Genomic DNA, 27,281 nt, shown 5'->3' with positions numbered 1-27,281 from the left:
CTGTGAGGATGCTGAAGTGACCTGAGCGAGCATGAGGGAAGGGCTAGCCACAGAGATCATGGACCTAATGCGGGCGCTGAAAATAGGGATTAGGGCAGGATTCCGGTTAGAAAGCGCCAGTGTTAAAGGCTAAGGAGACACAGCGCCCCCTAAAGAGGGTGCGGTTTAAAATCGCTAAATCAGTCCGACAATATCACGTGTCCTCGGCCCTACCAATTGAAAATTAACAATCGCTTCCTCTGTTCCCCATGGAAACAACCCCGCCCACTGACCCTCCCGCCCCAATGAGTCGTGAGGTTTTGGCGTTTTATTGAGTATTCAAGCTGACAATCAAACACCTGCGCCTTCTGGTTGGACACCTTGCTTCCGGTAAGCAAGCTAGTACAATAATTGGCCAATAAAGCAAGCCTTACCCAATGATCCTTATCCTAGGCGGGGCCTAATGGGAACGTATGGCCAATCAGCGGCGGCGTTACTTTTGCGGCTCCACGTCGGCACCAGCTGCGGGGCAAGATGGAGGCGCTGATTTTGGTAGGAGCTGGAGGGGTAGCAGAGATGCTGTGGTGTCCACAGGGGCCGGGAGTCAGGGTTCAGCCCGAGTGGGAGACGGGGAAAGAGAGTTCCGGGTAATTCTTGGGGACTGAGGGTTCTGCTGACCCTTGGAATAAGTGTGTGGCCTAGTGTAGGAGCTAAAGCCTTGGTTTAGAGTAGGAAGCCGGGGAGAGGGCATAGAGTCGGTGGAAAGTTGAAGGCAGCACATGGACTCCTTAGGATACACAGACCTGTAGGCGTACTGGATTAGGACCCTTCAGGTTGCCCCTTATTTTTAGCATTGTGGATGATACCCTGATTTTAATTTACCAAACCACCAAACTCGCCCCATATTGTAAGAAAAGAATACAGATGTTTTGTCGTTACAGACTCCTGATGGTTTCCCAAGTTTGACTCTCCATTGCCGATTCCCTGCCACATTCCTTCAGGAAACTGTTTTGTCTTCGGTTTCCTGTTAATCCCTATTATATAGGTTTGTCAAAGAATCAGTGTTCCATCAAAGTTCTGAGATACCTGATAAAGTTAGCATGGATTGTGGAATATTTTTTCTAGACTCCTTATTCTGTTCTCCTTTTCTCTACCCATTTAGAACTTAGGAATAATTTTTTTTTTTTTTGAGACCGAGCCTTGCTCTGTCACCCCGGATGGAGTTCGCACGTGGCGCGATCTTGGCTCACTGCAATCTCCGCCTCCCGGGTTCAAGCTATTCTCTTGCCTCAGCCTCCCCCGTAGTTGGGACTATAGGCGCGTGCCCCCACGCCCGGCTAATTTTTTTGTATTTTTAGTAGAGACGTGGTTTCACCATGTTGGCCAGGTTGGTTTCGAACTCCTGACCTCAAGTGATCCGCCCGCCTCGGCCTCCCAAAGTGCTAGGATTACAGGCTTGAACCACCGCGCCTGGCCAGGAATTATTATTATTATTATTATTATTTTTGAGACGGAGTCTCACTCTGTCGCCCAGGCTGGAGTGCAGTGGTGCGATCTCGGCTCACTGCAAGCTCCGCCTCCCGGGTTCACGCCATTCTTCTGCCTCAGCCTCCGGAGTAGCTGGGACTACAGGCGCCCGCCACCACTCCCGGCTAATTTTTTGTATTTTTTAGTAGAGACGGAGTTTCACCGTGTTAGCCAGGATGGTCTCGATCTCCTGACCTCCTAATCCACCCGCCTCGGCCTCCCAAAGTGCTGGGATTACAGGCGTGAGCCACTGCGCCGGGCCAGGAATTCTTATTGTATGATCTAGGATGCTAATTTCTCCCTCTCTGGTTACATGAGAATTGTGGTCGCTAAAGGGCTGTATTAGCCCTCTTGTCCATATGATGCTTTATGCTTGTTCTAACAAATAAAATACCTGTTACCCCTTTTTAGAACTGGACCAGAGAATTTCTCTCAAAAGTGCCCTATTTTGCGATTTGGAGGGGTGTGTGTGTGTGTGTGTAGGTAGGTAGGTAGTGTAGTGTAGGAATTTAACTCCCAGCCTTCTTCCTTAATTGGCTTGAACTCTAGGCCTCTTTCCAAAGAAGCTTGTCTTTTATTTTCCTTCAGATCTCCCATGCATACACATTCAGATCCTCATCAGATAAAAGAATAACAGGTTTTAATTCCTCTCTTTCAGTTAAAGACAGTTAATTCCTTATGTCGGTTGGTCAAATATAGGTAAAAAGCTTAAAATCTGAGTAGTTTTAAATATTTTCTGTACCAAGCAGTTAACAAATATTCTTTTTTTTTTTTTGAGATAGAGTCTGGCTGTGTTGCCCAGGCTGGGGTGCAGTGGTGCGATCTTGGCTCACTGCAACCTCTGCCTCCCAGAATCAAGCAATTCTCATGCCTCAGCCTCCTGAGTAGCTGGGGTTACAGGCAAGCGCCACCACGCCCAGGTAATTTTTGTATTTTTAGTAGAGACAGGGTTTTACCATGTTTGCCAGGCTGGTCTGGTCTTGAACTCCTGACCTCAAGTGATCTGCCTGCCTTGGCCTCCCAAAGTGCTGGGATTACAGGTGTGAGTCACTGCACCCTGGCCAGTTAGCAAGTTTTTTTTTTTTTTTTTGGAAACAGAGTCTCGCTGTGTCACCCAGGCTGGAGTGCAGTGGTGTGATCTCACCTCAATGCAACCTCTGCCTCCTGGGTTGAAGCAATTTCTCCTGCCTCAGCCTCACGAGTAGCTGGGACTACAGGCACGCGCTGCCACACCTGGCTAACTTTTTTGTATTTTAGTAGAGACGGTTTCACTGTGTTGCCCAGGCTGGTCTTGAACTCTTGAGCTCAGGCAATCCGCCTGCCTCAGCCTCCCAAAGTGCTAGGATTATAGGAGTGAGCCACCGTGCCCGGCAGCAAGTATTCTTAATCAAGTAAGAGGTTGAGTGCAGTGGCTCACGCCTGTAATCCCAGCACTATAAGAGGCTGAGGCAGGAGGATCGCTTGAGCCTGGGAGTTTGAGGCTGCAGTGAGCTATGATTGTGCCACTGCACTCCAGCATGGGTGACAAAGCCAGACCCTGTCTCTAAAAAAAATAAGAATAAAAAACCTCCCCCTAAACGCAATTAGCAGACTAGGATAGATTCTAGGGAATTGGTTTTTTTGGAAGTTTTTAGACTTACCTATATATGTTTAGAAGGGAGCCTGCTTAAAGGTAAAGGAATGAGGAAGATAATACTTGGGGAGCCCTTTTAACAATGGGCCTGTGTGTAGTGGGTAAGCTGGGGGAGTTATATGTGAAAGTATCTCTGTCGGGCGCAGTGCAGTGGCTCATGCCTGTAATCCCAGCACTTTGGGAGGCTGAGGTGGGCGGATCACTTGAGGTCAGGAGTTCGAAACCAGCCTGGCCAACATGGTGAAACCATGTCTCTACTAAAAATACAAAAAAAAGTAGCTGGGCGTGGTGGCACGCGCCTATAGTCCCAACTACTCAGGAGGCTGAGGCAGGAGAATCACTTGAGCCAGGGAGGCAGAGGTTGCAGTGAGCCGAGATTGCGCCACTGCACTCCAGCCCAGGCGACAGTGTTAGACTCCATCTCAAAAAAAAAAAAAGGCCGGGCACGGTGGCTCACGCCTGTAAATCCAGCACTTTGGGAGGCCGAGGTGGGCGGATCACGAGGTCAGGAGTTGGAGACCAGCCTGACCAACATGGTGAAACCCGGTCTCTGCTAAAAATACAAAATTTAGCTGGGCGTGGCCACGCCTGTAATCCCAGCTACTCAGGAAGCTGAGGCAAGAGAATCACTTGAACCTGGGAGGCAGAGGTCGCGGTGAGCCGAGATTCGCCACTGCACTCCAGCCTGGGTGACAGAGCAAGACTCTGTCTCAGAAAAATAAAAGAAAAAGAAAAAGTCTCTCTGTCACATTTCTCTTCCCTTAGTTCTCTGTCTCTGCTTCTTCAGTGAAGTCTGTTTCAGCCTGCTTCTTCCTTATTCTTTTGCTTTAATCTATGCCTAATAGGCTGCATTCACAGATCCCTGCTAACTTGATCAGGTAACCCTGGACTTTGCTTTTAAAACCACACTGATTCTTTGTTATGGGAAACCTATGTAATGCGGTTAGGGACAATCTGATCAAAGCATATTCTTCTGTCCTTAACTCTACAAGGTACATACATAGCTGCAGGATGTCGAGAAAAAGGGACAGGTAAGCTACAGGGGGTCAAGAAGAACTGTTGATCAAAGTTTGCATTGATTGTGGAATTTCTAAATAACAGTAAGTTCCCTTCTTTTAGGTACTTTACAATGGGTCACATGGTCACATTTCTTTCTTGAATTAAGTAATCCAGCTCTAGCTTTCAGGCAGATTTATCTAATCTCTCTCAGGTCTCCTTAGTCTCTAAGGAAAGAGACCCTTTCATCTCTTTTAGTTCCCAATGCTTAATAATAGTGATCTCAGCCTGCATCTTTGGACTTGGCTTCTTCTCTCTTGCTGTATCTGCTGGTTCTCGCTTTTTGAGTTGTGAATGAAGAGGATCTCGGCGGATCACCATTCTCCATTAATAACCTATGGAATCTTAAAGATAAGGATTTCCCCTTCCTCCTTCCCGCTTTACTTTTTTTCTTTAAAGCTGAATTACTCGGGCCGGGCTCGGTGGCTCACGCCTGTAATCCCGAGGTGAGTGGATCACCTGAGGTCAGGAGTTCAAGACCAGCCTGACCAACATGGTGAAACCCGTCTCTACTAAAAATACAAAAATTAGCTGGGCCTGGTGGCATGCGCTTGTAATCCCCAGCTACACGGGAGACTGAGGCAGGAGAATCGCTTGAACCTGGAAGGCGGAGGTTGCAGTGAGCCGAGGGCCACTGCACTCTAGCCTGGGCAAAAAGTGAAACTCTGTCTCAAAAAACAAACAAAACTGAATTCTGTATCGGTTTAGGTCTTTAAATCTTTGTTCATAGGTTTTATTTTTCCTAATCCTCTCTGGATTCACTTTCAGAGTGCTTCTCCAGTGCTTTACAGACTAGACTTCTAATTCTGTACTTTGTCTTACCTTAATATTTTAAAACCATAACCAAATCCTAAATTCTAAGCCTCATTAAAAAATCAGGCCATCCAAAGTGCACAAGGATATGAGTATATATGGAGGAGGAAACTATGCAGAATATGTCAATGACTTTAAAGGTTGATATTGCTCCTTGGCCTTCGCTTCCTGAATCATCTTAATGGGGCTTTTGTTAAATTCCTTTGGCCCTAACAGTAGAGGTACTTGGCCTAAATGCCCCCCTCCCCCTGCTCTGGGCAAAGGTATCAATTACATTAAGCCCCTAAAGCACTCCCATCTCGTTCCTGGCAGTCCCCTGTGCCCCTCTCCCAGCTGCGTCCTTGCTGGTGCCTGGCCCCTCCATTTCGTTAGGAGAAGCAATCTCCTCATTCCTGCGCTGTGGAGATATATTTCTCAGCTAGGGCGCGAGCAGTGCCAGCACTGCCCCCGGTGAGGTCCCTGGCAGCAATAAAAATTTTTATTGTGATTATGTTGGTGTCGGGGTGTCCATCTGGGTTATTGCACACCTAGTTTAATTGATTGAAGTTTAATTTATTGACACTTCAAATTAAATGATCAGAATAAACTGTGCTGTTACTCTGGCCGGCTTGTTTTAATGGTTGATTGCTGGAAGCAGACCTCGGCTTGAACTAAAACCCCCAAAGAGCAATTGACGCTGCTTCTAACTCTCCCCATGTCTTGCCCTCCAAGAAGACCTGTTATAGATTTCCGACGTATTTATATATTTTTTTTCCCTCTCCTTCACAGTGGTGGGAAAGAGTTGGTCCCTGGCAAGGTATAAATTATATCAAAGATCTAGGGGAGCTGTCACATGGTCAGAAGAGGAGGAGGGGGCCTCCATGTGAGGAAAACCAGACCCTTGAGAAGCCAGGTCTGCCTTGGGAGGCAGAGGATGAATGCAATTATCTAGGTATTTGACGGAGCCTAGTGGCAGGTTTAGGGTCTTTTTTATCTAGATACTTGCTGCTGTTTCTTACTTTACTCCATTGACATGGCTTGATTAGAGTCTGGATGTTGACAAGAAAACAGGTTATGGAAAGGGAAACTAGAGGAGCAAATCAGATGGAGCAGGGATAAAGAATCAGTACCTATGTACCCACTTGTGCTGGAGTAATTAGGAAGAGGAAAGGCAGAGTGCCCAGGGGACAGCTGATGAAGATGGATTCAGAGAATGAGTCCATGCACTTGTAAGATGCTTGTGCTGGCAAGGGCCCTCTCACATTCTGTCCCTCATGTTTTTGGGCAGAATAGGTTTCCTTACATCAGATTATTAGGGGGATCTCTCCTGGCCTTACATTCCCTAGCCTGTGTCACCTCTTCTGGTGTTTGACCACACCCATCTCTTCAGGAAGTCCTTCCTGTTGTGTAATCTAAGTTATATATGCTGCAGATGAAGCCTGCTTTTTTATTTGGCTTTTTATTTTCACACTCTTTTTTTTTTTTTTTTTGAGACAGAGTCTTGCACTTGTTGCCCAGGCTAGAGTGCAATGGCGTGATCTTGGCTCACCGCAACCTCTGCCTTCCAGGTTCAAGCGATTCTCCTTCCTCCGCCTCCCGAGTAGTTGGGATTACAGGCCCCCGCCACCACGCCTGGCTAATTTTTGTATTTTTAGTAGAGACGGGGTTTCGCCATGTTGGCCAAGCTGGCCTCGAACTCCTGACCTTGTGATCCACCCGCCTTGGCCTCCCAAAGTGCTGGGATTACAGGTGTGAGCCACTGTGCCCGGCCTATTTTCTCACTCTCAATGCAGATATCCCATCCATAGCCAATTGCCCTGGATAGCTTGGTCAACTAATTTTCTGCAACTCCTTTTCTGTTGTGTAGTTTTAGAGGGAGACTAAAACCAGAGGAGAATAGAGCAATTCTGCCTCAGGGGGTTGATTTGGGGGCATAAATAGACTGAAAGATAACACAGAGTCTGTCAATTCAGTCTCTCAGAGACTAGCTTTTTGTTTTCAGGAGCAAAAGCAGGGAGATGTAGGGAGGAGTAAAGGGATAAATCATGATACAAATCGTGACCCAGGACTCATCAGATATGGATCTAGCCCCGTTTGATTTTTTTCCTTTTCTGAGTGATATTTAAGTGAGGGCTCCTGGATTACCAAACTGAGAAGGCAGAATGTTCTAATGGTGCTCTCAGGCCTCAGGTCTGGAGTACAGTCTGATTTCTCCTTATTCAGTTCATCTCTCTTCCCAGCAGTACTGCTTTGTCCCTCATTTCTGTGATTCTTTCACTTCCATGATAGTTGAAGAATTAGGGACTATGTGACCCCTGGGTAAAAAATCCTCCAGCAAGGCCGGGCGCAGTGGCTCACGCCTGTAATCCAGCACTTTGGGAGGCCGAGGTGGGCGGATCACGAGGTCAGGAGTTTGAGACCAGCCTGACCAACATGGTGAAACCCGTCTCTACCAAAAATACAAAAATTAGCCGGGCATGGTGGCACACGCCTGTAATCCCAGCTACTCAGGAGGCTGAGGCAGGAGAATGGCGTGAACCTGGGAGGCGGAGGTTGCAGTGAGCCACTGCACTCCAGCTTGGGCGACAGAGTGAGACTCCATCTCAAAAAAAAAAAAATTTTCCAACAGACAGGCTTTCTGAGTTTTGAGAAAGGTCCTGAGACTTTGCATTCCTAAAAAGCTTAGGGTTTGGTTGTCTTTGTCCTGCCCATTTCACAGTCATCAAATTCAGCCATTGAAAGCTGGAGGCGGCTGGGCATGGTAGCTCACACGTGTAATCCCAGCACTTTGGGAGGCTGAGGCAGGCGGATCACCTGAGGTCAGGAGTTCGAGACCAGCCTTACCAACATGGCAAAGCCCTGTCTACTAAAAACACAAAATTAGCCAGGTGTGGTGGTGGGTGCCTGTAATGCCAGCTATTTGAGAGGCTGAGGCAGGAGAGTCGCTTGAACCTGGGAGGTGGAGGTTGCAGTGAGCTGAGATTGCGCCATTGCATTCCAGCCTGGGCAACAAGAATGAAACTCAGTCTTAAAAAAAAAAAGGGGAAAAAAAAAGAAAGCTGGAGGGGGCGTGGTTGCTGACCTTTATTCCCCCTGCTGGCTGTTAGTTTTCTCAATCATATTTATTAATTTATGAAGGCCACACACACATTTATTGAAGTCATTACTGGGTGCCAGGTAGAGTAGAGGGGGTGGTTTACAAAAGTATCACTCATTTCCCCTCTTTTTCCTGCCCCCTCCACACCATCTTATTATCTCCAGAGAGAATCTCATTTAATTCTAAACTTGGCTCTGTGAACTCTTTGAAATCATAAAAAAATTATTTTTATTTATATATATATTTTTTGAGACAGAGTCTTGCTCTGTCATCCAGGCTGGAGTGCAGTGGTGCGATGATCTTGGCTCACTGCAATCTCCATCTCTGGGGTTTAAGCAATTCTCATGCCTCAGCCTCCCAAATAGCTGGGATTACAGGCATGCACCACCATGCCTAGCTAATTTTTTTGTATTTTTAGTAGAGACAGGGTTTCGCCATGTTGCCCAGGCTGGCCTCGAACTCCTGAGCTCAAGCTATTTGTCCCCACATTGGCCTCCCAAAGTGCTGGGATTACAGGTGGGAACCATCACGCCTAGCCATGAAATCATAAAAAAATTTGTGAATGTATTTTGCTGGGAATAAGGTCCATAGATTTAATTGGTTTATCAAAGGGGTCTGCTGTAACTCAAAAAAGGCATTAACCTTAACTGATCTAGGTCAAGCCTCTCATTTCTCTGATGAAGAAGCTGAATCTCAGAGAAAGGGAAAATTTGAGTTAATGGCTGATCCCCATAATAGTACAAGTATTGTAGCCAGGCATGGTGGTGCATGCCTGTAGTCCTAGCTATTTGGAAGGCTGAGGCAGGACTCCTTGAGCCCAGGAGTTCAGGTCCAGCCTGGGCAACATAGCAAGACCCTGTCTCTATTTAAGAGATGGATTGTAGGAGTTTAGAGACATTTTCTCCTGTAATATCAAAACTCTTGTTGACTGTGCTTTACATGTTTTGGGTCTGTGTCAGATAGGAAGATTGTAGGTGTCTCTTCCTGCCGTCAGTTCTTCCCGAGTCATGTGTTGAGTTTTTTCTTTATAACCAATATTTGGTCTCATGTCAGCTGGGTAGTGTTCTGTGGTACCAGTGGCTCCCACTCTTTCCTGAGCTGTGCTTTTTGAATCTAATCTTGTGTGTATACAGAAATAATTAGCAGGGTGTGGTGGCATGTACCTGTAGTCAGCTACTTGGGAGGCTGAATGGGGAGGATCGCTTGAGCCTGGGAGGTTGAGGCTGCAGTGAGCTGTGATGGCACCACTGCACTCCAGCCAGGGTGACAAGAAATAATAATAATATTAATAAATCTGATATAGGCTGGGCATGGTGGCTCATGCCTGTAATCCTAGCACTTTGGGAGGTCAAGGTGGGCAGATCACCTGAGGTCAGGAGTTCGAGACCAGCTTGGCCAACATGGCGAAACCCCGTCTCTACAAAAAACAAAAAAATAAGCCAGGCTACAAAAAACACAAAAATAAGCCGGGCGTCGTGGGAAGCACCTGTAATCCCAGCTGCCTGAGAGGCTGAGGCAGGAGAATTGCTGGAACCCGAGAGGCAGAGGCTGCAGTGAGCCAAGATCACGCCACTGCACTTCAGCCTGGGCAACAGAGCAACACTGTCTCAAAAAAAAAAAAATCTGATATGTAAAAACTGCTCTTCCCTGTCAAAGACTTTAGCTAATTCTTCTTTTCTTTTCATCTGAAGTCCATCAGATTGTGGTTGGCAAATTGGAGCCCTTAACCCCAGAGGAGCTTTTAATTTTAAAAAAGTTGGCACAGGCTGGGCACGGTGGCTCACGCCTGTAATCCCAGCACTTTGGGAGGATGAGGCGGGTGGATCACGAGGTCAGGATATCTAGACCATCCTGGCTAACATGGTGAAACCCCGTCTCTACTAAAAAAAATACAAAAAAATTAGCTGGTCGTAGTGGCGGGTGCCTGTAGTCCCAGCCACTCGGGAGGCTGAGGCAGGAGAATGGTGTGAACCCGGGAGGCAGAGCTTGCAGCGAGCCGAGATCACACCATTGCACTTCAGCCTGGGCGACAGGGTGAGACTCCGTCTCAAAAAAATAAATAAATAAATAAAAGTTGGCACAGAGGCCAGGTGCAGTGGCTCACACCTGTAATATTAGCATGTTGGGAGGCCGAGACAGGCAGATTGCCTGAGTTCAGGAGTTCAGGACCAGCCTGGGCAAGATGGTGAAACCCCATCTCTACTAAAATAAAAAAAATCAGCTGGACATGGTGGCAGTCACCTGTAATCCCAGCTACTGAGGAGGCTGAGGCACGAGAATTGCTGGAACCCAGGAGGCGGAGGTTGCAGTGAGCCAAGATTGTGCCACTGCACCCCAGCCTGGACAACAAAGTGAAACTCTGTCAAAAAAAAAAAAAAAAAAAGTGTTGGCACAGAGTCAGGAAGTATACCTACTTAACCATTTGGAGCTGGAAGTGGTATCTAGGAATTTCTCCTTCTAGTTTTTACCTTCTTAGTTTTACTTTATAAACAGGATTGAGACAAGAGAATCTTGTTACAGTTTTTAATTCACCAAGACCCATTGCCACATCAGGGTAATGCCACATCAGGCCCTTTTGGTATGGCCTTAGGGAATTTTTTTTTTTTTTTTTTTTTGATCTGGAGTCTTGCTCTGTCGCCCAGGCTGGAGTGCAGTGGTGCGATCTCAGCTCACCGCAACCTCTGCCTCCCAGGTATAAGCGATTCTCCTGCCTCAGCCTCCTGAGTAGCTGGGATTACAGGCGTCTGCTACCATGCCTGGCTAAGTTTTATAATTTTGGTAGAGACAGGGTTTCACCATGTTGGCCAGGCTGGAAGGATTTATTTTTAAGTAGACAATGAAGAACTTTTTAGTGATCTCAGTCCGCTTCTTTTTTTTTTTTTTGAGGCGGTCTCACTCTTTTGTGTAGGCTGGAGTGCAGTAGCGCAATTGTAGCTCACTACAGCCTTGAACTCCCAAGCTCAAGCGATCCTCCTGCCTCAGCTTCCTGAGTAGCTGAGACTACAGTTGCATGCCACCATGCCTGGCTAATTTTTTTTTTTTTAAGTTCTTGCAGAGACAGGGTCTCACTGTGTTGCCCAGGTTGGTCTTGAACTCCTGGCTCTAGTGATCCTCCTGCCTCAGCTTCCGAAAGTGCTAGGATTACAGGCATGAGCCACTGCGCCTGGCCTCCATATTCTTATTTGTGCTCTTTCAGCTCTGTAGATGGCATCCTGTAATTCCCTCCATAGAGGCTTCTTGGTTTTTTCCCCTAAATGAATCAAATAATTCATTATAGTTCCCAAGTATCCTCTCTACCTTCCCCAAACATATTCTCCCAGTCTTCTGGTGGCTTACTAAGATCTTACCCCAAAGAGTTCTCTTACTATATACATTGTGAACAGACTTAATTCACTTATTTTTCAGGGCCCATCTCTACTAGTTTTACCTACAAGACACACAAATAGAGAGCTTTTGCCGGGTGCGGTGGCTCACGCCTGTAATCCCAGCACTTCGGGAGGCCGAGGCGGGCGGATCACGAGGTCAGGAGATTGAGACCATCCTGGCTACAGTGAAACCCCATCTCTACTAAAAATACAAAAAATTAGCCGGGCATGGTGGCAGGTGCATGTAGTCCCAGCTACTCGGGAGGCTGAAGCAGGAGAGCTTGAACCAGGAGGCGGAGCTTGCAGTGAGCTGAGATCGTGCCACTGCACTCCAGCCTGGGCGACAGAACGAGACTCCGTCTCAAAAAAAAAAAAAAGCTTTTATCCAGAGCTGCCTTTGAAAAATATTTTTGCTTATGACTATAATCCTGTGGAAGCTGCAGGTCACCGAGAAGGCCCACAGGGGGCAGCACTAGGAATGACTCTTTCCCTCTAGTCCTCTATGTGCTAGGGGAGAGAGTTCTTGGAGATGTTGATGCTTTTCACCAGGCTTTAGAAGCCCCTGATTGAGGCCAGGCACGGTGGCTCACGCCTGTAATCCCAGCACTTTGGGAGGCCGAGGCAGGCAGATCATGAGGTCAGGAGTTCGAGACCAGCCTGGCCAATTTGGTGAAACCCGGTCTCTACTAAAAATACAAAAATTAGCTGGGCATGGGGGTGTGTGCCTGTAGTCCCAGCTACTCGGGAGGCTGAGGCACGAGAATCACTTGAATCCGGGAGGTGGAGGTTGTAGTGAGCCGAGTTTGCTCCACTGCACTCCAGCCTGGGTGACAGAGAGAGACTCTGTCGCAAAAAAAAAAAAAAAAGAAGCCCCTGAGATCAAAGATTCGTTTGCAGCAGCCTAGTTGCTTGTTCTGTGGTGTTTCACCTGTCTTGAGGACAGCATTCTTGTTTTCTTGATAATAAAAACATAAATACATGAAAATCTGTCTAAGTCACCCAACCTCCCACAAAACAATCTGCCTATACATCATTTCCAAGCACGATTAGCATTTGAGGTGAAGTTCTGTTATACACTCAGGCTGTGGCTCTCTGAAAGTCAGTGCATCACAGAACTTTGTCTCGAAAGCTTTCTAGCAGCTACCCATTTTGGGAGTGGGAGGGAAGAATAGACCTTTTAAATTCTTTCAATGTGGCCCTAAGCTGATAAGGTCTTTCTCAACAGTCAGCATTTAATGTGTTACAAGGTCAAGCCTAGTCCATTGTCCTGGAAGCCCATTTCTCAGTAGCTGGGAGTTATTTATAAACTTGCCCTTTGCAAAAACTTAAAATGAAATTACATTATCAGTAATGACTTCTGGGGCCTTTAAACTGGCTAGTTTTATGGCATAGCCCTCCCCACTCCTGAGAGGTAAAAGCCCCAGGCTGAAGTGGAACCAGCTGCAGTCAGGAGGTGGCAGGAGAAGTAAAGAAGCTGCTGGCTCCAGCTGTAGCAGAATGGAGAATTGAAGCGGCATTTAAGCGCCTGCCTAAATTCTCAGCTTTATTTAGTATGCTTCCTCCTTTGAAAGTTTGAAATGACCAGCCTTTTCTGTAATGCCTTCTTTCCCTTTTGAGAGCTCCAGTAAGCTCTATGTCAAATCTAGTGTTTATCATTGTCCTCCTTCGCCTTTTATTCTTCCCAGGAAGATCCAATGTTTCTATTTTTGGGGTTTCTTTGATAATGTCTTCTAGGAAGCCAGTGAAAAGAACCAAGAGCAGAACCCAGGGATATGTTCTCTCTTTGCCGGTGTGGCTGTTGTAGGCACTCACACCCTGTTGGCCACAAAGGACATTGTCTGACTCTCCCAGTTGGCTGGGGGCCATTAGGGCTTTTCTTTTCTTTGGGTTCTAGGGATGCCAAACTCTATGGCTGCAAGAACCAGTTTCCTATGCCAGGTTAATGCCCAGCTTAAACTAATGGGCAGCTCTCTAAAGTTGCTGTGAATGTGGATAGAGGAACAGAGCCAAAGATTTCCAGGAAAAGGTTGTGGGAAAAAATGATTTCGTCTAAATTTTGTTCCTTTTGGACTTCTTTTCTTCCATTAAGAAAACTCGTTCCCGTTGTTTCCCTTTTGGAATTGAGGACCCAAGTTGTTATAGAACTGAGCCTGCTTTACGGGAAGATCTTTCTGTGAGGAATTAGGAGTTAGGAGAGCTGCTTCTACTTGTGACCTTTTAAGACTAGACTCTAGAGGACTTCCCTCCACTAGGCAACAAAGTTCTTTAGTTTGAGAGAGGAGTTACTCATGCCTTGTTTATTCCAGAGTGTTATATATACAGGATGGACATCTCTAAGGAGTGTTTATCAGAGGAGGGATAAAGTTGGTAGTAATATCACCCAAAGTGGCCACATCAGAAAATCCACTTATATGTGGAGGTCTAATTATAAGTAGTCCCTTAGATGCATACTGCGTCAAGGTATTTTAACTTTATTCTCAAACTTCCTTTATTCTCTGAATTATTCACCAAATATTGAGAGTTTAGTATGTGTCAGGCATTGTTCTGGACAAATGGGACAAACCAGTGAACAAAACAAAAATTGCAGTCCTCAAGAATTCAAGTAGGGAAAGCTTATGTTCCTCATCACCTTGTTGTCAAAAGACTGGGTTCCTTTTACTTCCATTCTGAACTGCTCTCCTCTGCGCCCGCAAACAGGGTTGATTCTTTACATGGAACCATAAACCTCCTGAAGCCTCATGAGGCAATTTATGTTTGTAGAGGCTGCAGTTTCTGGGTTCTTGGCAATGATTTTTTCCTCCTCACTCTTGGATATCTGTCAAACACATACTTTTGTGTTTGGCTCCTGTGAGGACTGTGGGTTTCTTAAATAAGGCCAGGAAAGAGGTAGCAAAGCAACAGCCTTGTCTCAGCACAAGGGATATCAATGGTAAGTAATGTTGATTAGAAAGTCAAGGAATGTAGGTCGGGTGCAGTGGCTCACACTTGCACTTTGGGAGGCCTAGGTGGGAGGATTGTTTGAGCCTAGGAGTTCAAGACCAGCCTGAACAATACAGTGACACCTTTTCTCTTAAAAAAGAAAAAAAAAAAAAAAAAAGAAAGTCAAGGAATGTGAGGCTGCAGATACCTTTCATGCACACATCACTATCTCTCCACACTTTTGGTTTTTTCTATTCAATCAATTAGACATGGGGTTTCACTCTGTCACCCAGCCTGGAGTGCAGTGGCGCAGTCATAGCTCAGCGTGGTCTTAAACTCCTGGGCTCAAGAGATCCTCTCACCTCAGCCTCCTGAGTAGCTAGGACTATAGATGCACGCCACCACACCTGGCTAATTTTTTTTTATTTTTGTAGAGATGGGGGGTCTCCCTGTGTTTCCCAGGCTGGTCTTGAACTGGCCTTAAGCAATCCTCCTGCCTCAGCCTCCTGCGATTTTTCTTCTCCTAGTTAGCTGGCTCCCTTGAAGTTGCAGTGGTAGAGGAGAGCAACAGACCACCACAGGTTTTGCAAGTGATATACTTACAGTTGAAGAAGAACCATTAAGACTGAGGCCGTGATTCCTTATTTGATTCTTGGTAGTGGAAAAAAAATTACCCTCTTGCTCACTCACTCTAGGCCCCAGAGTGTTTCTCAGATAGATCATCTTCTCACTGCTTCTTAACTCCCCCAAAATTCAGGTTGGCTTTTGTCCTTGGAAATTAAGTGGTAGTGGTTAAGGTATAGTGGAAGAATTGGAGAACATAGGAGAGTTTTTGAAGATGGCTGTTTTACTAGGCTGCATTGAGAACTGGTGTGCCTGTGTGTGTGTGTGTGTGTGTGTGTGTGTGTGTGTGTGTGTGTGTGTAAACGCTCTTTTCCCTCTGCTTAGTGTGTGGGTGGTTTAGGGAAGGCTTGCTTTATGCTTCTGCATTGCTACTGCATTCGGACTGCAGAAACTTCCAAGTATACTAGGACATTCAACCCTATTTTCAAATGGCTTTGTTCAGTGCCTTTTAATTAATCTGGTCACATTCTATAGCCACCTGTACATGGGAGAGCAGGAAGGGAGAGGGTAATTTGGAAAATAACTGTACCATAATATTTGGAAATAACAGCATGACCTCTCTTGATTAAGCCCCCTGTGAGTCAGAGAAACTGTTTCTCTGATGGTACTTTGGAATCCTTTGTTTAAATGCTTTCTCTGTCAATTCAGTTTACTTACCCTGGGTCTTTCTCAATGGGAAATATCAAAATCTGACCATGTTGAGGTAAGGGACTTACAGAGGTACCTCTGTATCCCCTTGCAGCCCCAGTGGGACTAGGGGAAGGTATCTGGTTTACCAGTGGTGGTGGGAGGCTTCAGGACTGAAGGTATGTTCATATCTCTTCAGGAACCTTCCCTGTATACTGTCAAAGCCATCCTGATTCTGGACAATGATGGAGATCGACTTTTTGCCAAGGTGAGATTCCCTTTCGAATTAGTTTAGGAACAGCACAAAGGTTTATTCTGAGATTTGAATCTTGGGACTGATACCCTATTAACTCATGTTCCTCAGTAGTATAACTTTGAGAATACTTCCATCTTTTTTTTTTTTTGAGATGGAGTTTCGCTCTTATTGCCCAGGCTGGAGTGCAATGGCGCGACCTTGGCTCACTGCAGCCTCAGCCTCCCAAGTAGCTGGGATTACAGGCACGCGCTACCACCCCTGGCTAATTTTTTGTATCTTTAGTAGAGACAGGGTTTCAGCAGGTTGGCCAGACTGGTCTCAAACTCCTGACCTCATGATTCGCCCGCCTTGGCCTCCCAAAGTGTTGGGATTACAGGTGTGAGCCACCACACCCGGCCTGAATTCTTCCATCTTATCTTGCCTACTCCAGATAAAACCTGTTTTCTTTTGTCCCTTAGTTGTACTGCTGCCCTGCTTGCTGTCCTCAGACTTTGACCTCCTTTGTTGTCAGCATCAGATCAGGGAAAAGCTTTGAAACCTTGGTTCCTAACAAAGCAGTATGTAGATGCTAAGAGGCAGTCCGCCCACGTCCATCATTCCTGTCCCCTTCCCTTATACCATGTCACCCTGCCTGGGTTTTTCCAGAGAATTCTCTTGCAGTTCCAAGGTTCCATTCCTAGGTTTATAGTCACCATCAAGCTTGTTACCTCCTGACTTTCCCAGAGTGATGTTTCCAACTTTAGATCTGTTGGAAGAAAGAAGAAAGGACACCCTCTCTCCCTCCATATTCTCCCCCTCCTGTAGAAATTTCTTCTGTCCCTGGTGTATTAACTTCGGGCGAGCATAGCATAAATCAATCAGCAGGTAGAGATTAGTTTAGAATTCACCAGCTGTTCCTCCCTGTAATTGGATGTAACTATGCAGGACACCTTTTGAAACAGTTATCCAGTTACTAAATGCCAGACCTGTCATGGGTCTTCAGCTGACTGCGACGGATTAGCCCCTAAAGAGCTAGCGATTTAGCAGCCTGCATCTCCGCCCCCTTTGCCAGGGAGAGCCTGGGAATGGGCTCAGTGGTATGCTGGATGCTTCTTTCAGCTTGCAGAAAAGAAAGCTAAGATAGATCATAGGGCAGGGTTTGCCTTTCTTTGGAGGAGGTTTTTGTAGCCTTTCCCCATTCCTCAGCTTCATACAGTGAGTGAGGGTCTATGGAAGTGTTCTGTGCTTCTAGTGTTTTTTGTGTTCTCTGGCACTGCTTCCTGACATGGGGTAGCTCCTAGGAAACACTTGATGAGAATGGTTTTAGGAGAGGTCTAGATTGCAGACAGCTGCAGAGCCTCACTGTAGGGCTGGTAGGCTTCTGCCCTCAGACAGTCTTGGAAATGTGAGGTGGGGTTGCTTATGGCAGGGTCTTTTATTTATTTTTCTTGGATTACTCACTGCCCACTCTCTGCCTCTACAATCCTTCCTTTTCCATGTCAGTATTTCTCCCTTGCCCCATGCCTTGAAGGAGAGAAATCCAAGATCCCAGGGCAAAACATAGTCACTAATCATTCTGGCTTCCAGCTCTAGTGACCCAACCCTGTCTTCTTTCCCTCTGACCAGTACTATGACGACACCTACCCCAGTGTCAAGGAGCAAAAGGCCTTTGAGAAGAACATTTTCAACAAGACCCATCGGACTGACAGTAGGTCATTTTCCTTTCACTACTACCCGTGCTGGGGGGAACCATGGTGGAAAGGGGGTGGTAACAGGACTGCAGAGAAAGGATGAAATGACTCTGCCGTTTTCTTTTTTTTTCCTTTCTCCCCTTGTATAATAAACTCTTCAGAATGTAATGGGGAGGTGAGTGTACCTCACGTGGGAATACCATGCTGGAAGGTTGGCTGTTAGCTACCTGTCTAGTCCCTGGATTTATGAGCCTCACTTGACAAATTTAATTGCAGCTCTGCTTATTGTACTGCATCCATTAGGGCAGGTAAATGGAAGTCTGTAAAGGTGACCGCTCTGCATTTTCACCTCCGAAGGATCGACTAGTATCCTGTCTCATATACAAGGAGGGAAATAGGTATAGTGGGCAGTTATGGAGGATGGTGGTTACAGAAGATACATTTAGACTCCCCCAAGTTCATACTTCTCTTCTCCTGCCACCACCCAAAAAGTGCAGATCATCTTCTGGCTTTGGAAGTCATTACAGACGGCCTCACCTTAGCCCAAAACAGCTGGATACTAGGAATTCATGGTAACGCCTTTTTTTTTTTTTTTTTTTTTTTTTGAGACAGAGTCTCTCTCTGTCACCCAGGCTGGAGTACAGTGGCGAGATCTTGGCTCACTGCAACCTCCGCCTCCCAGGTTCAAGTGGTTCTCCCATCTCAGCCTCCCGAGTAGCAGGGGTTACAGGTGCACACCACCACGCCCGGCTAATTTTTGTATTTTTAGTAGAGACGGGGTTTCACCATGTTGGCCAGGCTGGTCTTGAACTCCTGACCTTAGGTGATCCGCCAGGCTCGGCTTCCCAAGGTGCTGGGATTACAGGCATGAGCCACTGCGCCTGGCTGGTAACTCCTTCTTTCCTACTTCCTTATCTCAAGCCATCCACTCTTTTTACTTTTTTTCCCCCACCAGGTGAAATTGCCCTCTTGGAAGGCCTGACAGTGGTATACAAAAGCAGTATAGATCTCTATTTCTATGTGATTGGCAGCTCCTATGAAAATGAGGTGAGAATCCCCACCCCTCTTTGCTATTTCTGATCCTACTTTCTAAACCACAGGTAGTACATAGCCACTGGTTTGGGGCCCTAATAGAGCCGTGTTCCTCTGGCTTCTGACCAAGCTAATGAAGTTGTCAGAGATCCCACCAGCCTCACAAACATGGCCCGGCAAATAAATCGCCTAGAAAGGAAGCTTTCCTAGATTAATCTTTTATATCCATTAGGAAACATCATATATGTTTTAATACCTTTCCCTGAGTAGTGTTTTTTAAGATGGATTTCTGAGGTATGGTCAAGACTGCAGGGGGATACTTGCTTCTTCTATGAAGGGTCCATACCTGTCTGAGTTTGAGCCAATTAGCTAACAACCTGGGTCATGTTGAAACCATACATTCTGAATGGGTCACTGGAGAAGACCTTGGGTATAGTCCTAACCTGCTTCCTATATGCAGGAAAAGCTGTTTGCCTCAGATAGCAACTTCTAGGAGAATAGATAAATAAAAATAAGCCCCCAGATAATTTGAGGCAAAAGTGAAAGTTTGAGAAAGTCAACTCTTACTGAGCTCTTATTATTGGTATAAGTGCTTTGTAAAGTATATTGTTATTTAAACCTCGTAGCACTTTTATGAGTTGTAGGCATTGGTGCCTTTGTTTTACAAATGAGGAAACCAAACCATGAAGAACTATATGAAATTACTTGTATGTGACCATTGAGAAAAGTACAAAAGTGGCAGTTATCTGATGTGGTTCAACCTAATAACTTTCTCAGGGTCACACATGTAGAAAATGGCTCAGCTTGGATTCCAACCCATATCTGTCTGACTTAAAGTCCGTGCTTTTTAAAAAATTTTGAGACATAGGCCGAACGTGGTGGCTCACACCTGTAATCCCAGCACTTTGGGAGGCCAAGGTGGGCGGATCACTTGAGGTCAGGAGTTTGAGACCAGGCTGGCCAACATGGCGAAATCCCATCTCTACTAAAAATACAGGCCAGGCGTGGTGGCTCACACATGTAATCCCAGCACTTTGGGAGGCTGAGGCAGGCGGATCACGAAGTCAGGAGATTGAGACCATCCTGGCTAACACAGTGAAACCCCATGTCTACTAAAAATGCAAAAAATTAGCTGGGCGTGGTGCGGGCACCTGTAGTCCCAGCTACTCGGGAGGCTGAGGCAGGAGAATGGCGTGAACCTGGGAGGCGGAGGTTGCAGTGAGCCGAGATCATACCACTGCATTCCAGCCTGGGCGACAGAGCGAGACTCCATCTCAAACAAACAAACAACAACAACAACAAAAATTAGCTGGGCGTGGTGGTGGGCGCCTGTAATCCCAGCTACTTGGGAGGCTGAGGCAAGAGAATTGCTTGAACCTGGGAGGTGGAGGTTGCAGTGAGCTGAGATTGCGCCATTGCACTCCAGCCTGGGTGACAGAGCGAGACTCTCAAAAAAAAAAAAAAAAAAAATTTGAGACAGGGTCTTGTTCTGTCTCCCAGGCTGGACTGCAGTGGTGTGATCTTGGCTCACTGCAACCTCTGGCTCCCGGGCTCAAGTGATTCTACCACCTTAGCCTCCCAAGTAGCTGGGACTGCAGGTGCCCACCACCATGCCTGGCTAATTTTTTTTTGTATTTTTTGTAGACAGGGTTTTGCCATGTTGCCCAGGCTGGTCTCAACTCCTGAGCTCAAGCAATCGGCCTGCTGCGGCCTCGGAAAGTGCTGGGATAGAGTCAGAGTCTAGACAGGGTCTAGACGTTACAGGTGTGAGCCACTGTGCCCAGCCAATTAAAGTCCATGCATTTTACACTAACTCTGCAGCCTTCCTCTGACCTCAGCTATTGCTTGGTTAGTAATTTCTCTACCTAAGACATCAGGTAACACATATACAGTTGGTGAAGACATTGTAGAGGACTGTGACAGGGAAGTTCTGTTTAAACTTTTGGCTAAAAGAGATGTTGAATTGTGGGATCATGTAGCAGAATTTATTTCTGTGAGAAATCACAGGGCCTTTTCCTGTTGTGCTCTCACTTCCACCTTATGTTTTTGGTCCTTTGTGAAAGCCTGTGTCTTTTGATGTTTAATGAATTAGGAGGTTTTGTTTTTAGGTAGCAGCTTTCAGGGCCTTGAACCTTATCCTTCTGCCTCCTCTGTTTCCCAACAGCTGATGCTTATGGCTGTTCTGAACTGTCTCTTCGACTCATTGAGCCAGATGCTGAGGTGAGCAGGACATTCTTTTTTTTTCCCTCAAGTTATGATGGAAAGAGCAGGGCATTGTTGATTTCTTTTTGGGAGATAAAGTAACCATTCTTCAGGCCCAGGGATTGTAGGGGATTGGCAAAGGCTCCAGGGAGCTGATTTAGTTTTAGAAGTTGGGTTTTGCCGGGCTCAGTGGCTCACGTTTGTAATCCCAGTACTTTGGGAGGCCAAGGCGGGCGGATCACGAGGTCAGGAGATTGAGACCATCCTGGTTAACATGGGGAAACCCTGTCTCCACTAAAAATACAAAAAATTAGCCGGGCATGGTAGCGGGCGCCTGTAGTCCCAGCTGCTCGGGAGGCTGAGGCAGGAGAATGGCATGAACCTGGGAGGCGGAGCTTGCAGTGAGCTGAGATCGCGCCACTGCACACCAGCCTTGGCGACAGAGTGAGACTCTGTCTCAAAAAAAAAAAAAAAAAGTTGGGTTGATTAATTCACAGTAATTCATGCTACTGGGGAGGATTGGATGGAGAGTATGTCCCTCCCATAGAATAATTCTCTTACTAAGTAAGGGGACTGGGAGGGAGCCGAATCTTTACCTCTGTGTTTACTCTTGTAATCCCCTGTGGCCCTGTCAGATCTGAGCATCCTCAAGGTGCTTTCCTGGGCTTCATTCTTGGCATTAGAAGTAGGGAAAGGCCAAGCATAAGGAAGTGTCCCAGATGAAATGTCATTCAGTACTTCAGGAATGGAAGCAACACTCCCAATTTTTTTTTCTTTTTTTTTTTTTTTTGAGAGGGAGTCTCACTCTGTCACCCAGGCTGGAGTGCAGTGGCGTGATCTCGGCTCACTGCAACCTCTGCCTCCCAGGTTCAAGCGATTCTCCTGCCTCAGCCTCCCGAGTAGAGTAGCTGCGATTATAGGCACGTGCCACCACGCCTGGCTAATTTTTGTATTTTTAGTAGAGACAGGGTTTTACCATGTTGGCCAGGCTGGTCTTGAACTCCTGACCTCAAATGATCCACCTACCTTGGCCTCCCAAAGTGCTGGGATTATAGGCATGAGCCACTTAGCCCAGTTTTTTTTTGACTTCTAGTCCTTGTTTTTTCCCTTCTGTAGAACAGGAAGCACCCAGGCAGGAGGACTGCATGAGTCGAGTTCAAGACAAGCCTGGGCAACACAGTGAGACCCTGTCTCTGCAAAAAATAAAAAATTAGCCAGGTGTGGTGGTGCATACCTGTAGTCTCAGCTACTCGAGAGGCTGAGGTAGGAAGATTGCTTGAGCCCAGGAGGTTGAGGCTGCAGTGAGCTGTGATCATGCTGCTGCACTCCAGCCTAGGCGACATAGCAAGACCCTGTCTCAAAAAACAAAACAAAACAAAACAAAAAACAGGAAGCTTCTGCCACTTACCCTCTCCTCCCTTTCTACCTCCCCACTAGCCCTCTGTTCTCTGTTACCCGTGTAGATGGGTAATAGAAGAGATATAAGTTACTTTTCCTGAAAACATCCAGGGCTCTGAACTTCATTCCCCCAGCAGCTCCCAAGTGAACCCAGTACAGACAGCCATCCAGACCAGAACAGCAGGCACTCTCAGCCCTGCAAAATCAGCAGGGTGAATGGCTCACATTTCCGCAGGAAGGGGATGATTTATTTCTTATCCAGGTGAATGAATAGTAATTCATTCGGGTAATCTAGTGAAAGACTCAAACTGACGGATGTGACAGGCCACATGCACCAACCACCGGATCTGAGGCTGGTGTATGCAGACCCTGCCCCCTCTTTGGGCTTCTTTTCAGGGCCTGAGCAGAGCTGGTAAGGGATAGGGAGAAGAGGGAACAGAGAATGTCTCAGGAGGTTTGTCAGAGCTTGAGTACAAATAAGGTTTGCATTCAACCCCTCTCACCTCCAGCCACCTCCAGACTGAGTCTTAGCTCTGTTTATATTGTTTTTTTCCACCCACTGATGTCAGTGTTTATGAGCAATGTTATGAGCAGCATCATGGCAGGTAGGAAAGAAATAATAGCATGGATAATCAACCCCTGAATAGTCAGAAATTGACTGTGTTATTTGAATCTCTTTCCATACATTCCTTATTCAGCAAACGAGTAGAAAGGGGTTTTGAGTGAACTAGCTAAAAAGTTCTTCACCTTATTTACTTCTTTGTGTGGTTGGTGGAGATGTTTATTGGTCTAGTTTAGGTTCCTCAATTGAGACAAGGTCCTAGGATTTCTTTCACACACAAGTTGGTTTTTCTCTTCTCTTCTCTTGGGGACTCAGGAAAAATGTAGAAAAGCGAGCACTGCTGGAGAACATGGAGGGGCTGTTCTTGGCTGTGGATGAAATTGTAGATGGAGGGTAAGTTCTCTGACCTGCCTTGATCTTGGGTGAGGTGGCGGGATAACTGCCCCTGTCCTAAGTCAAGCAGGCTCAGTGGCCAGAGGTCCTGTTCCCCGACAGTGAGTTGGGCCTTCGGGACAGAGTGAACAATGATCTCTTCTTTGTTTTTGCAGGGTGATCCTAGAGAGTGATCCCCAGCAGGTGGTACACCGGGTGGCATTAAGGGTAAGCAAGAATGTGTTTCTCTGCATCCCTGCATCTATTCACAAACACCCTCCAGAGCCAGACCTGCTGGATGTGTCCAGTAGTTGGGGCTCATAGGATACATACAACCTTCTCTTTTTCTTTCAAATACATTCAGCCTTTCTCTTCCCTTCTCTTCTTATTGTCCCAAAGAAAGAAGCAGAAATAACTTATTTCTACCCCTAATATGCTGCCTAACATCTCATACAGTCTTTGCACAAAGTGGACATTTAATACATACTTATTTAATAAATGATAAAATAAAATAAACTTTAATATTTATGGTTTTGAAATTATAAAGGAACTTGAAGTTGGCTTATTCTCTTCTTGGAGATGGATCTAGTCATCTGAGGCAGAGGAGTGTCTGTTTTGTCTTTTAAAGTGTTACATAGGACTGAGCGTGGTGGCTCACACCTGTAATCCCAGCACTTTGGGAAGCCGAGGCTGGTGGATCACAAGGTCAGGAGTTCAAGACCAGCCTGACCAACATGGTGAAACCCTGTCTCTACTAAAGACACAAAAATTAGCTGGGCATGGTGGTGCATGCCTGTGATCCCAGCTACTCAGGAGGCTAAGGCAGGAGAATTGCTTGAGCCCGGGAGGTGGAGGTTGCAGTGAGCCGAGACTGCACCACTGCACTCCAGCCTGGGTGACAGAGTGAGACTCTGTCTCAAAAAAAATAAATAAATAAAATAATAATAATAAAGTGTTACATAACTGAGGATGGTACCTCTCCATTAGGAAGTACTTATTTGCCAGAACCTCAGTCCTCTTTGGTGCTGGTGATATCAGAAAGGGGCCTCTGAGTTAACCATAGAACGCCCCAGGTCAGCTGAGGAGATAATGGTGGATGCAGAGAGAGCCCACCAACAAATTATACGGGTGCAAAGATGTCTGAGCAAAGCAAATCTCCCCATTCACAGAATGTCCTGGCTCTGACCTCCATAGAGTGAAGGCTGACAGTGCTTGGTAATGGGAAATCTCTCTTAACTGCTGTGGGCTCCATTTGCATAGTTTAATCTTCTCCTCTAACATATGTCTCTATGTGGCAAGAGAGAGGGTCCCCCCCATCAACTCCCTGCTTTGTCTTCTTAGGCTGCTGTTGTAGCAGTTTATTTCTTCAAATTAACATGCTGTCGTTACCCATCAGGCTTTGCGGGATCCATTAAACCACTCCTGGCTCCCCCTCATCCTTTCCCCAGTGATACTGATATTCAGAGAAGGCCTTTTCTGACTAGGGAATCAGGTCCTCCACCCCCACGTTAAGGGAGTTGAGGATCAGATAACCTGCTGGTTACTCAGAATGGAGTTAAATCTTTTAAGAAGTCCTCCTGCCTTAAAATGGAAGCTGGATGAAATGACCCTTTTTTGTTCATAGTCCCTCTGGCCAAGTAAAATTGTAGCTGTACTAATCCCTAGAAGGGACTGAGAAGTTCAGTGCATCTGCCCTTTGTTTCAGTTTAAAGGATCACTTTTTTCTTCTCTAATACCAGACTCCAGTCAGGTCTTACTCCAGCTTTCTCCCACACTAAATGCTTGTATCTCTGTGCCATAGGGTGAAGATGTCCCCCTTACGGAGCAGACCGTGTCTCAGGTATGACTCTCCCTTCTTCCTTTCCAGATGGACTGGGTCACTAAAGAGGCTAGAACAGCATTCCACCCATACCTCTCAAATCTGAGTGAAACTAGAGACTCAAGACACATCTTCCTTGGCTCCCTCTTATTCCAGAGAACTGGGACTCATACAGCCAGCCACTCCCTACCCCTACTTCCAACTCCTTTCTCAGTTACCTGTGAGCAGTGGCTGTCAGCCTTGCTCTGTACCCTTCAAACCCTCCCTGCCTGCCTGATGGCTCATTCAGTGATTTATTCCCCAGCAGAGGCTTGCCTTAAGCAGATGGTCTGTGTGCATTTGTGCACACACACTCTCTTTCTCTTATTATTCAATTGAGGGCTAAGCTGGAAATGCATATTCTAGAATATGCAGGTTTTGCAGATCCATCTTGCTACCTTGACTGCAGATAGATTGTCTACCTGATGTAGGGGGAAGGGAGGGGTTCCGTTTTCTACCCACTTGGAATTCTCACCAAGAAGTCCATCTGGATTTGTTACCCGCCCCCTGCCCGCCGCCCCTTTTAACATATGTCCAGTAACTCCCCTTTTTTTTTTTTCTTTTATACCAGGTATACCTCTTCTCTCTTCATCCCCTCAGTGGGTTTGAATTTTTTTGGAATTTTCCAAACAATCTGCTAGGGCCTTAGAGAGCTTCTTCCCATCTCTTTACCCTTGGGGATTTTCTATTCTCCATTCTTCTAAGGACAGGGAAGACAAGCGAGGGGAAGGAGATCCCCAGCCCTCATCCTTACCCTGCCCTGTCAGCAAGCTTTCCTCAATGCTGCTCTTATCTCTGCAGGTGCTGCAGTCAGCCAAAGAACAGATCAAGTGGTCACTCCTTCGGTGAAGACCTCACTGTTCCTGGCTCTTCATCCTCTTCAAAAAATTTGCATGTCTGCTGTGAATTTTCATCTAGTTCCCCAATCGATGCTCTCAGGGTCATCTCGGGGATCACAGGGATCCTTAAATCTCCATTCTGTTTGTGGTTGCCCCCTCAACCTCCCCTACACCCTTCCTATTCTTTTTCATTCTTCTTGCAGTTCTGGGAGTAAAGCTCCCAGCATATTTAGAAAATAGGGCAGGGGAAGCACCCTCTTTCTTTCTAGACTGGATTATGCTCACATGCTCCCTTGCCCTGACATTTTTGTAAATTCTGTGCCCTTTGCTGTAGCTACACTTCAGATTAAAGTAGGAGAAAGAATGTGCTGAGTGTTTTCCTCCCTTTGCCTCTACCTGGCCCTCATCCCAACAGCCCAGCAAGGGGAGAGAGAAAGAGAATTCTTTTCTATAGAACGAGTGGGGGTGGGGATGGGTAGGGATTTATCCAATCTAAGCCCTAACCCCACTTAGTGACCTCAGTGTTTTCTTCCATTCCTTCTTACTGCCCTGTCCTCTGCCTTGGAAGAGGCTTTGGGAATAGCTCATAGGGAAGGGACAACATGGAAGAAACAGCGATTTAAATTGTATTGAACAGGGCATATAAAATGCATTCTGTACCCTGATCTGGCATATAGCTTCAAAACTGCCGTGGTGAGTGTACATCTCTTAGTTAGCTACCTTAACTGTCCACCCTTACTACCTGTGGGATCGTTGCCTGGTTTGTCTTCTCTGTGTCCTGGAGCAAAGCCAGTTCCTAAAACTAAAACTCCATTCTAGTCTTGGGAAGAAAAGTTTCTACTCAGAACTGGGGAAGGAGTGGAACTTATGACTTGGGCCTCTAGGCTGTCTCTGTCCCCTCAGCTCCCCGACATGCATTTACTCTCTGCCGTGGGTCTGCAGTCGCTGCAACCTACCCTCTCTCTGCCTCAGCCTTACACCCAAGCAGTAGGTCTGTGCTCTCCCTGTCTCTAGGTCGCTGAGAGAGGTGCTTTTCTTCATAAAACCTTTGGGGTTTGGATTTCCCCAGGAAGATGGAGAATGGAATACTCACTCTTGGGTCTAGTCTTTCCCCTTGACCCAGAACTTCCTCCCCACAAAAATGCCTTTAAAAACCTTCCTGAGACTTAAGCATTCTGCCCCACTTACTAACTGCCAGTTCTCCAGCACTGAAGTGGGGCAGATAACTGGGCATATTTAAGGGGGCATCTTTGTGTAAAAGATGCATGGAGTCAGGAGATAGCCACCTTCATAAACTGCTCTGTGCAAAGAGGAATAAAACATTTTTTCCAAACTGACTTTGTGTGATGTTTCTGTTTCTCTTCCTCTCTTTTTGGCAGCTACTCCTGTTCCTCCAGCCTCCCGTCATTCCCCATCTTATAATATTTCTTCCCTCCTACCTCAGAGACTCTCTAGCAGTGCCCCCCCATCCCT

General features: G+C 46.4%; 1 protein-coding gene and 1 non-coding gene across 2 annotated transcripts; both read left to right on the top strand.

Annotated features, from left to right (window-relative positions):
- Positions 1-387: 387 nt before the first annotated feature.
- COPZ1 (COPI coat complex subunit zeta 1) lies at positions 388-26,172 on the top strand. The gene is made up of 9 exons (XM_019038441.3): positions 388-531; positions 15,819-15,887; positions 17,481-17,562; positions 18,501-18,592; positions 20,742-20,797; positions 23,055-23,132; positions 23,288-23,339; positions 24,913-24,951; positions 25,771-26,172. Exons 1-9 carry the CDS (start codon positions 514-516, stop codon positions 25,816-25,818), a joined length of 534 nt encoding a protein of 177 aa, XP_018893986.1. The 5' UTR covers positions 388-513; the 3' UTR covers positions 25,819-26,172.
- MIR148B (microRNA mir-148b) lies at positions 12,479-12,587 on the top strand. Its single transcript, NR_106321.1, has one exon. It is a non-coding gene; the product is annotated as a microRNA mir-148b (primary transcript).
- Positions 26,173-27,281: the final 1,109 nt, after the last annotated feature.

This window comes from Gorilla gorilla, chromosome 10 (assembly GCF_029281585.2).
Source record: "Gorilla gorilla gorilla isolate KB3781 chromosome 10, NHGRI_mGorGor1-v2.1_pri, whole genome shotgun sequence".
In the NCBI taxonomy this organism is placed as follows: Eukaryota; Metazoa; Chordata; class Mammalia; order Primates; family Hominidae; genus Gorilla; species Gorilla gorilla.
The sequence above is the reverse complement of the archived record's forward strand: the minus strand, read 5'-3'. Positions and strand labels throughout refer to the sequence as shown.

Excerpts from the sequence above, each read along its gene's own strand:
- COPZ1 (XM_019038441.3), top strand. Across the intron at positions 15,888-17,480 it reads GAGATCGACTTTTTGCCAAG|TACTATGACGACACCTACCC; the intron begins GTGAGATTCCCT and ends CCCTCTGACCAG. Across the intron at positions 23,340-24,912 it reads TACACCGGGTGGCATTAAGG|GGTGAAGATGTCCCCCTTAC; the intron begins GTAAGCAAGAAT and ends TCTGTGCCATAG.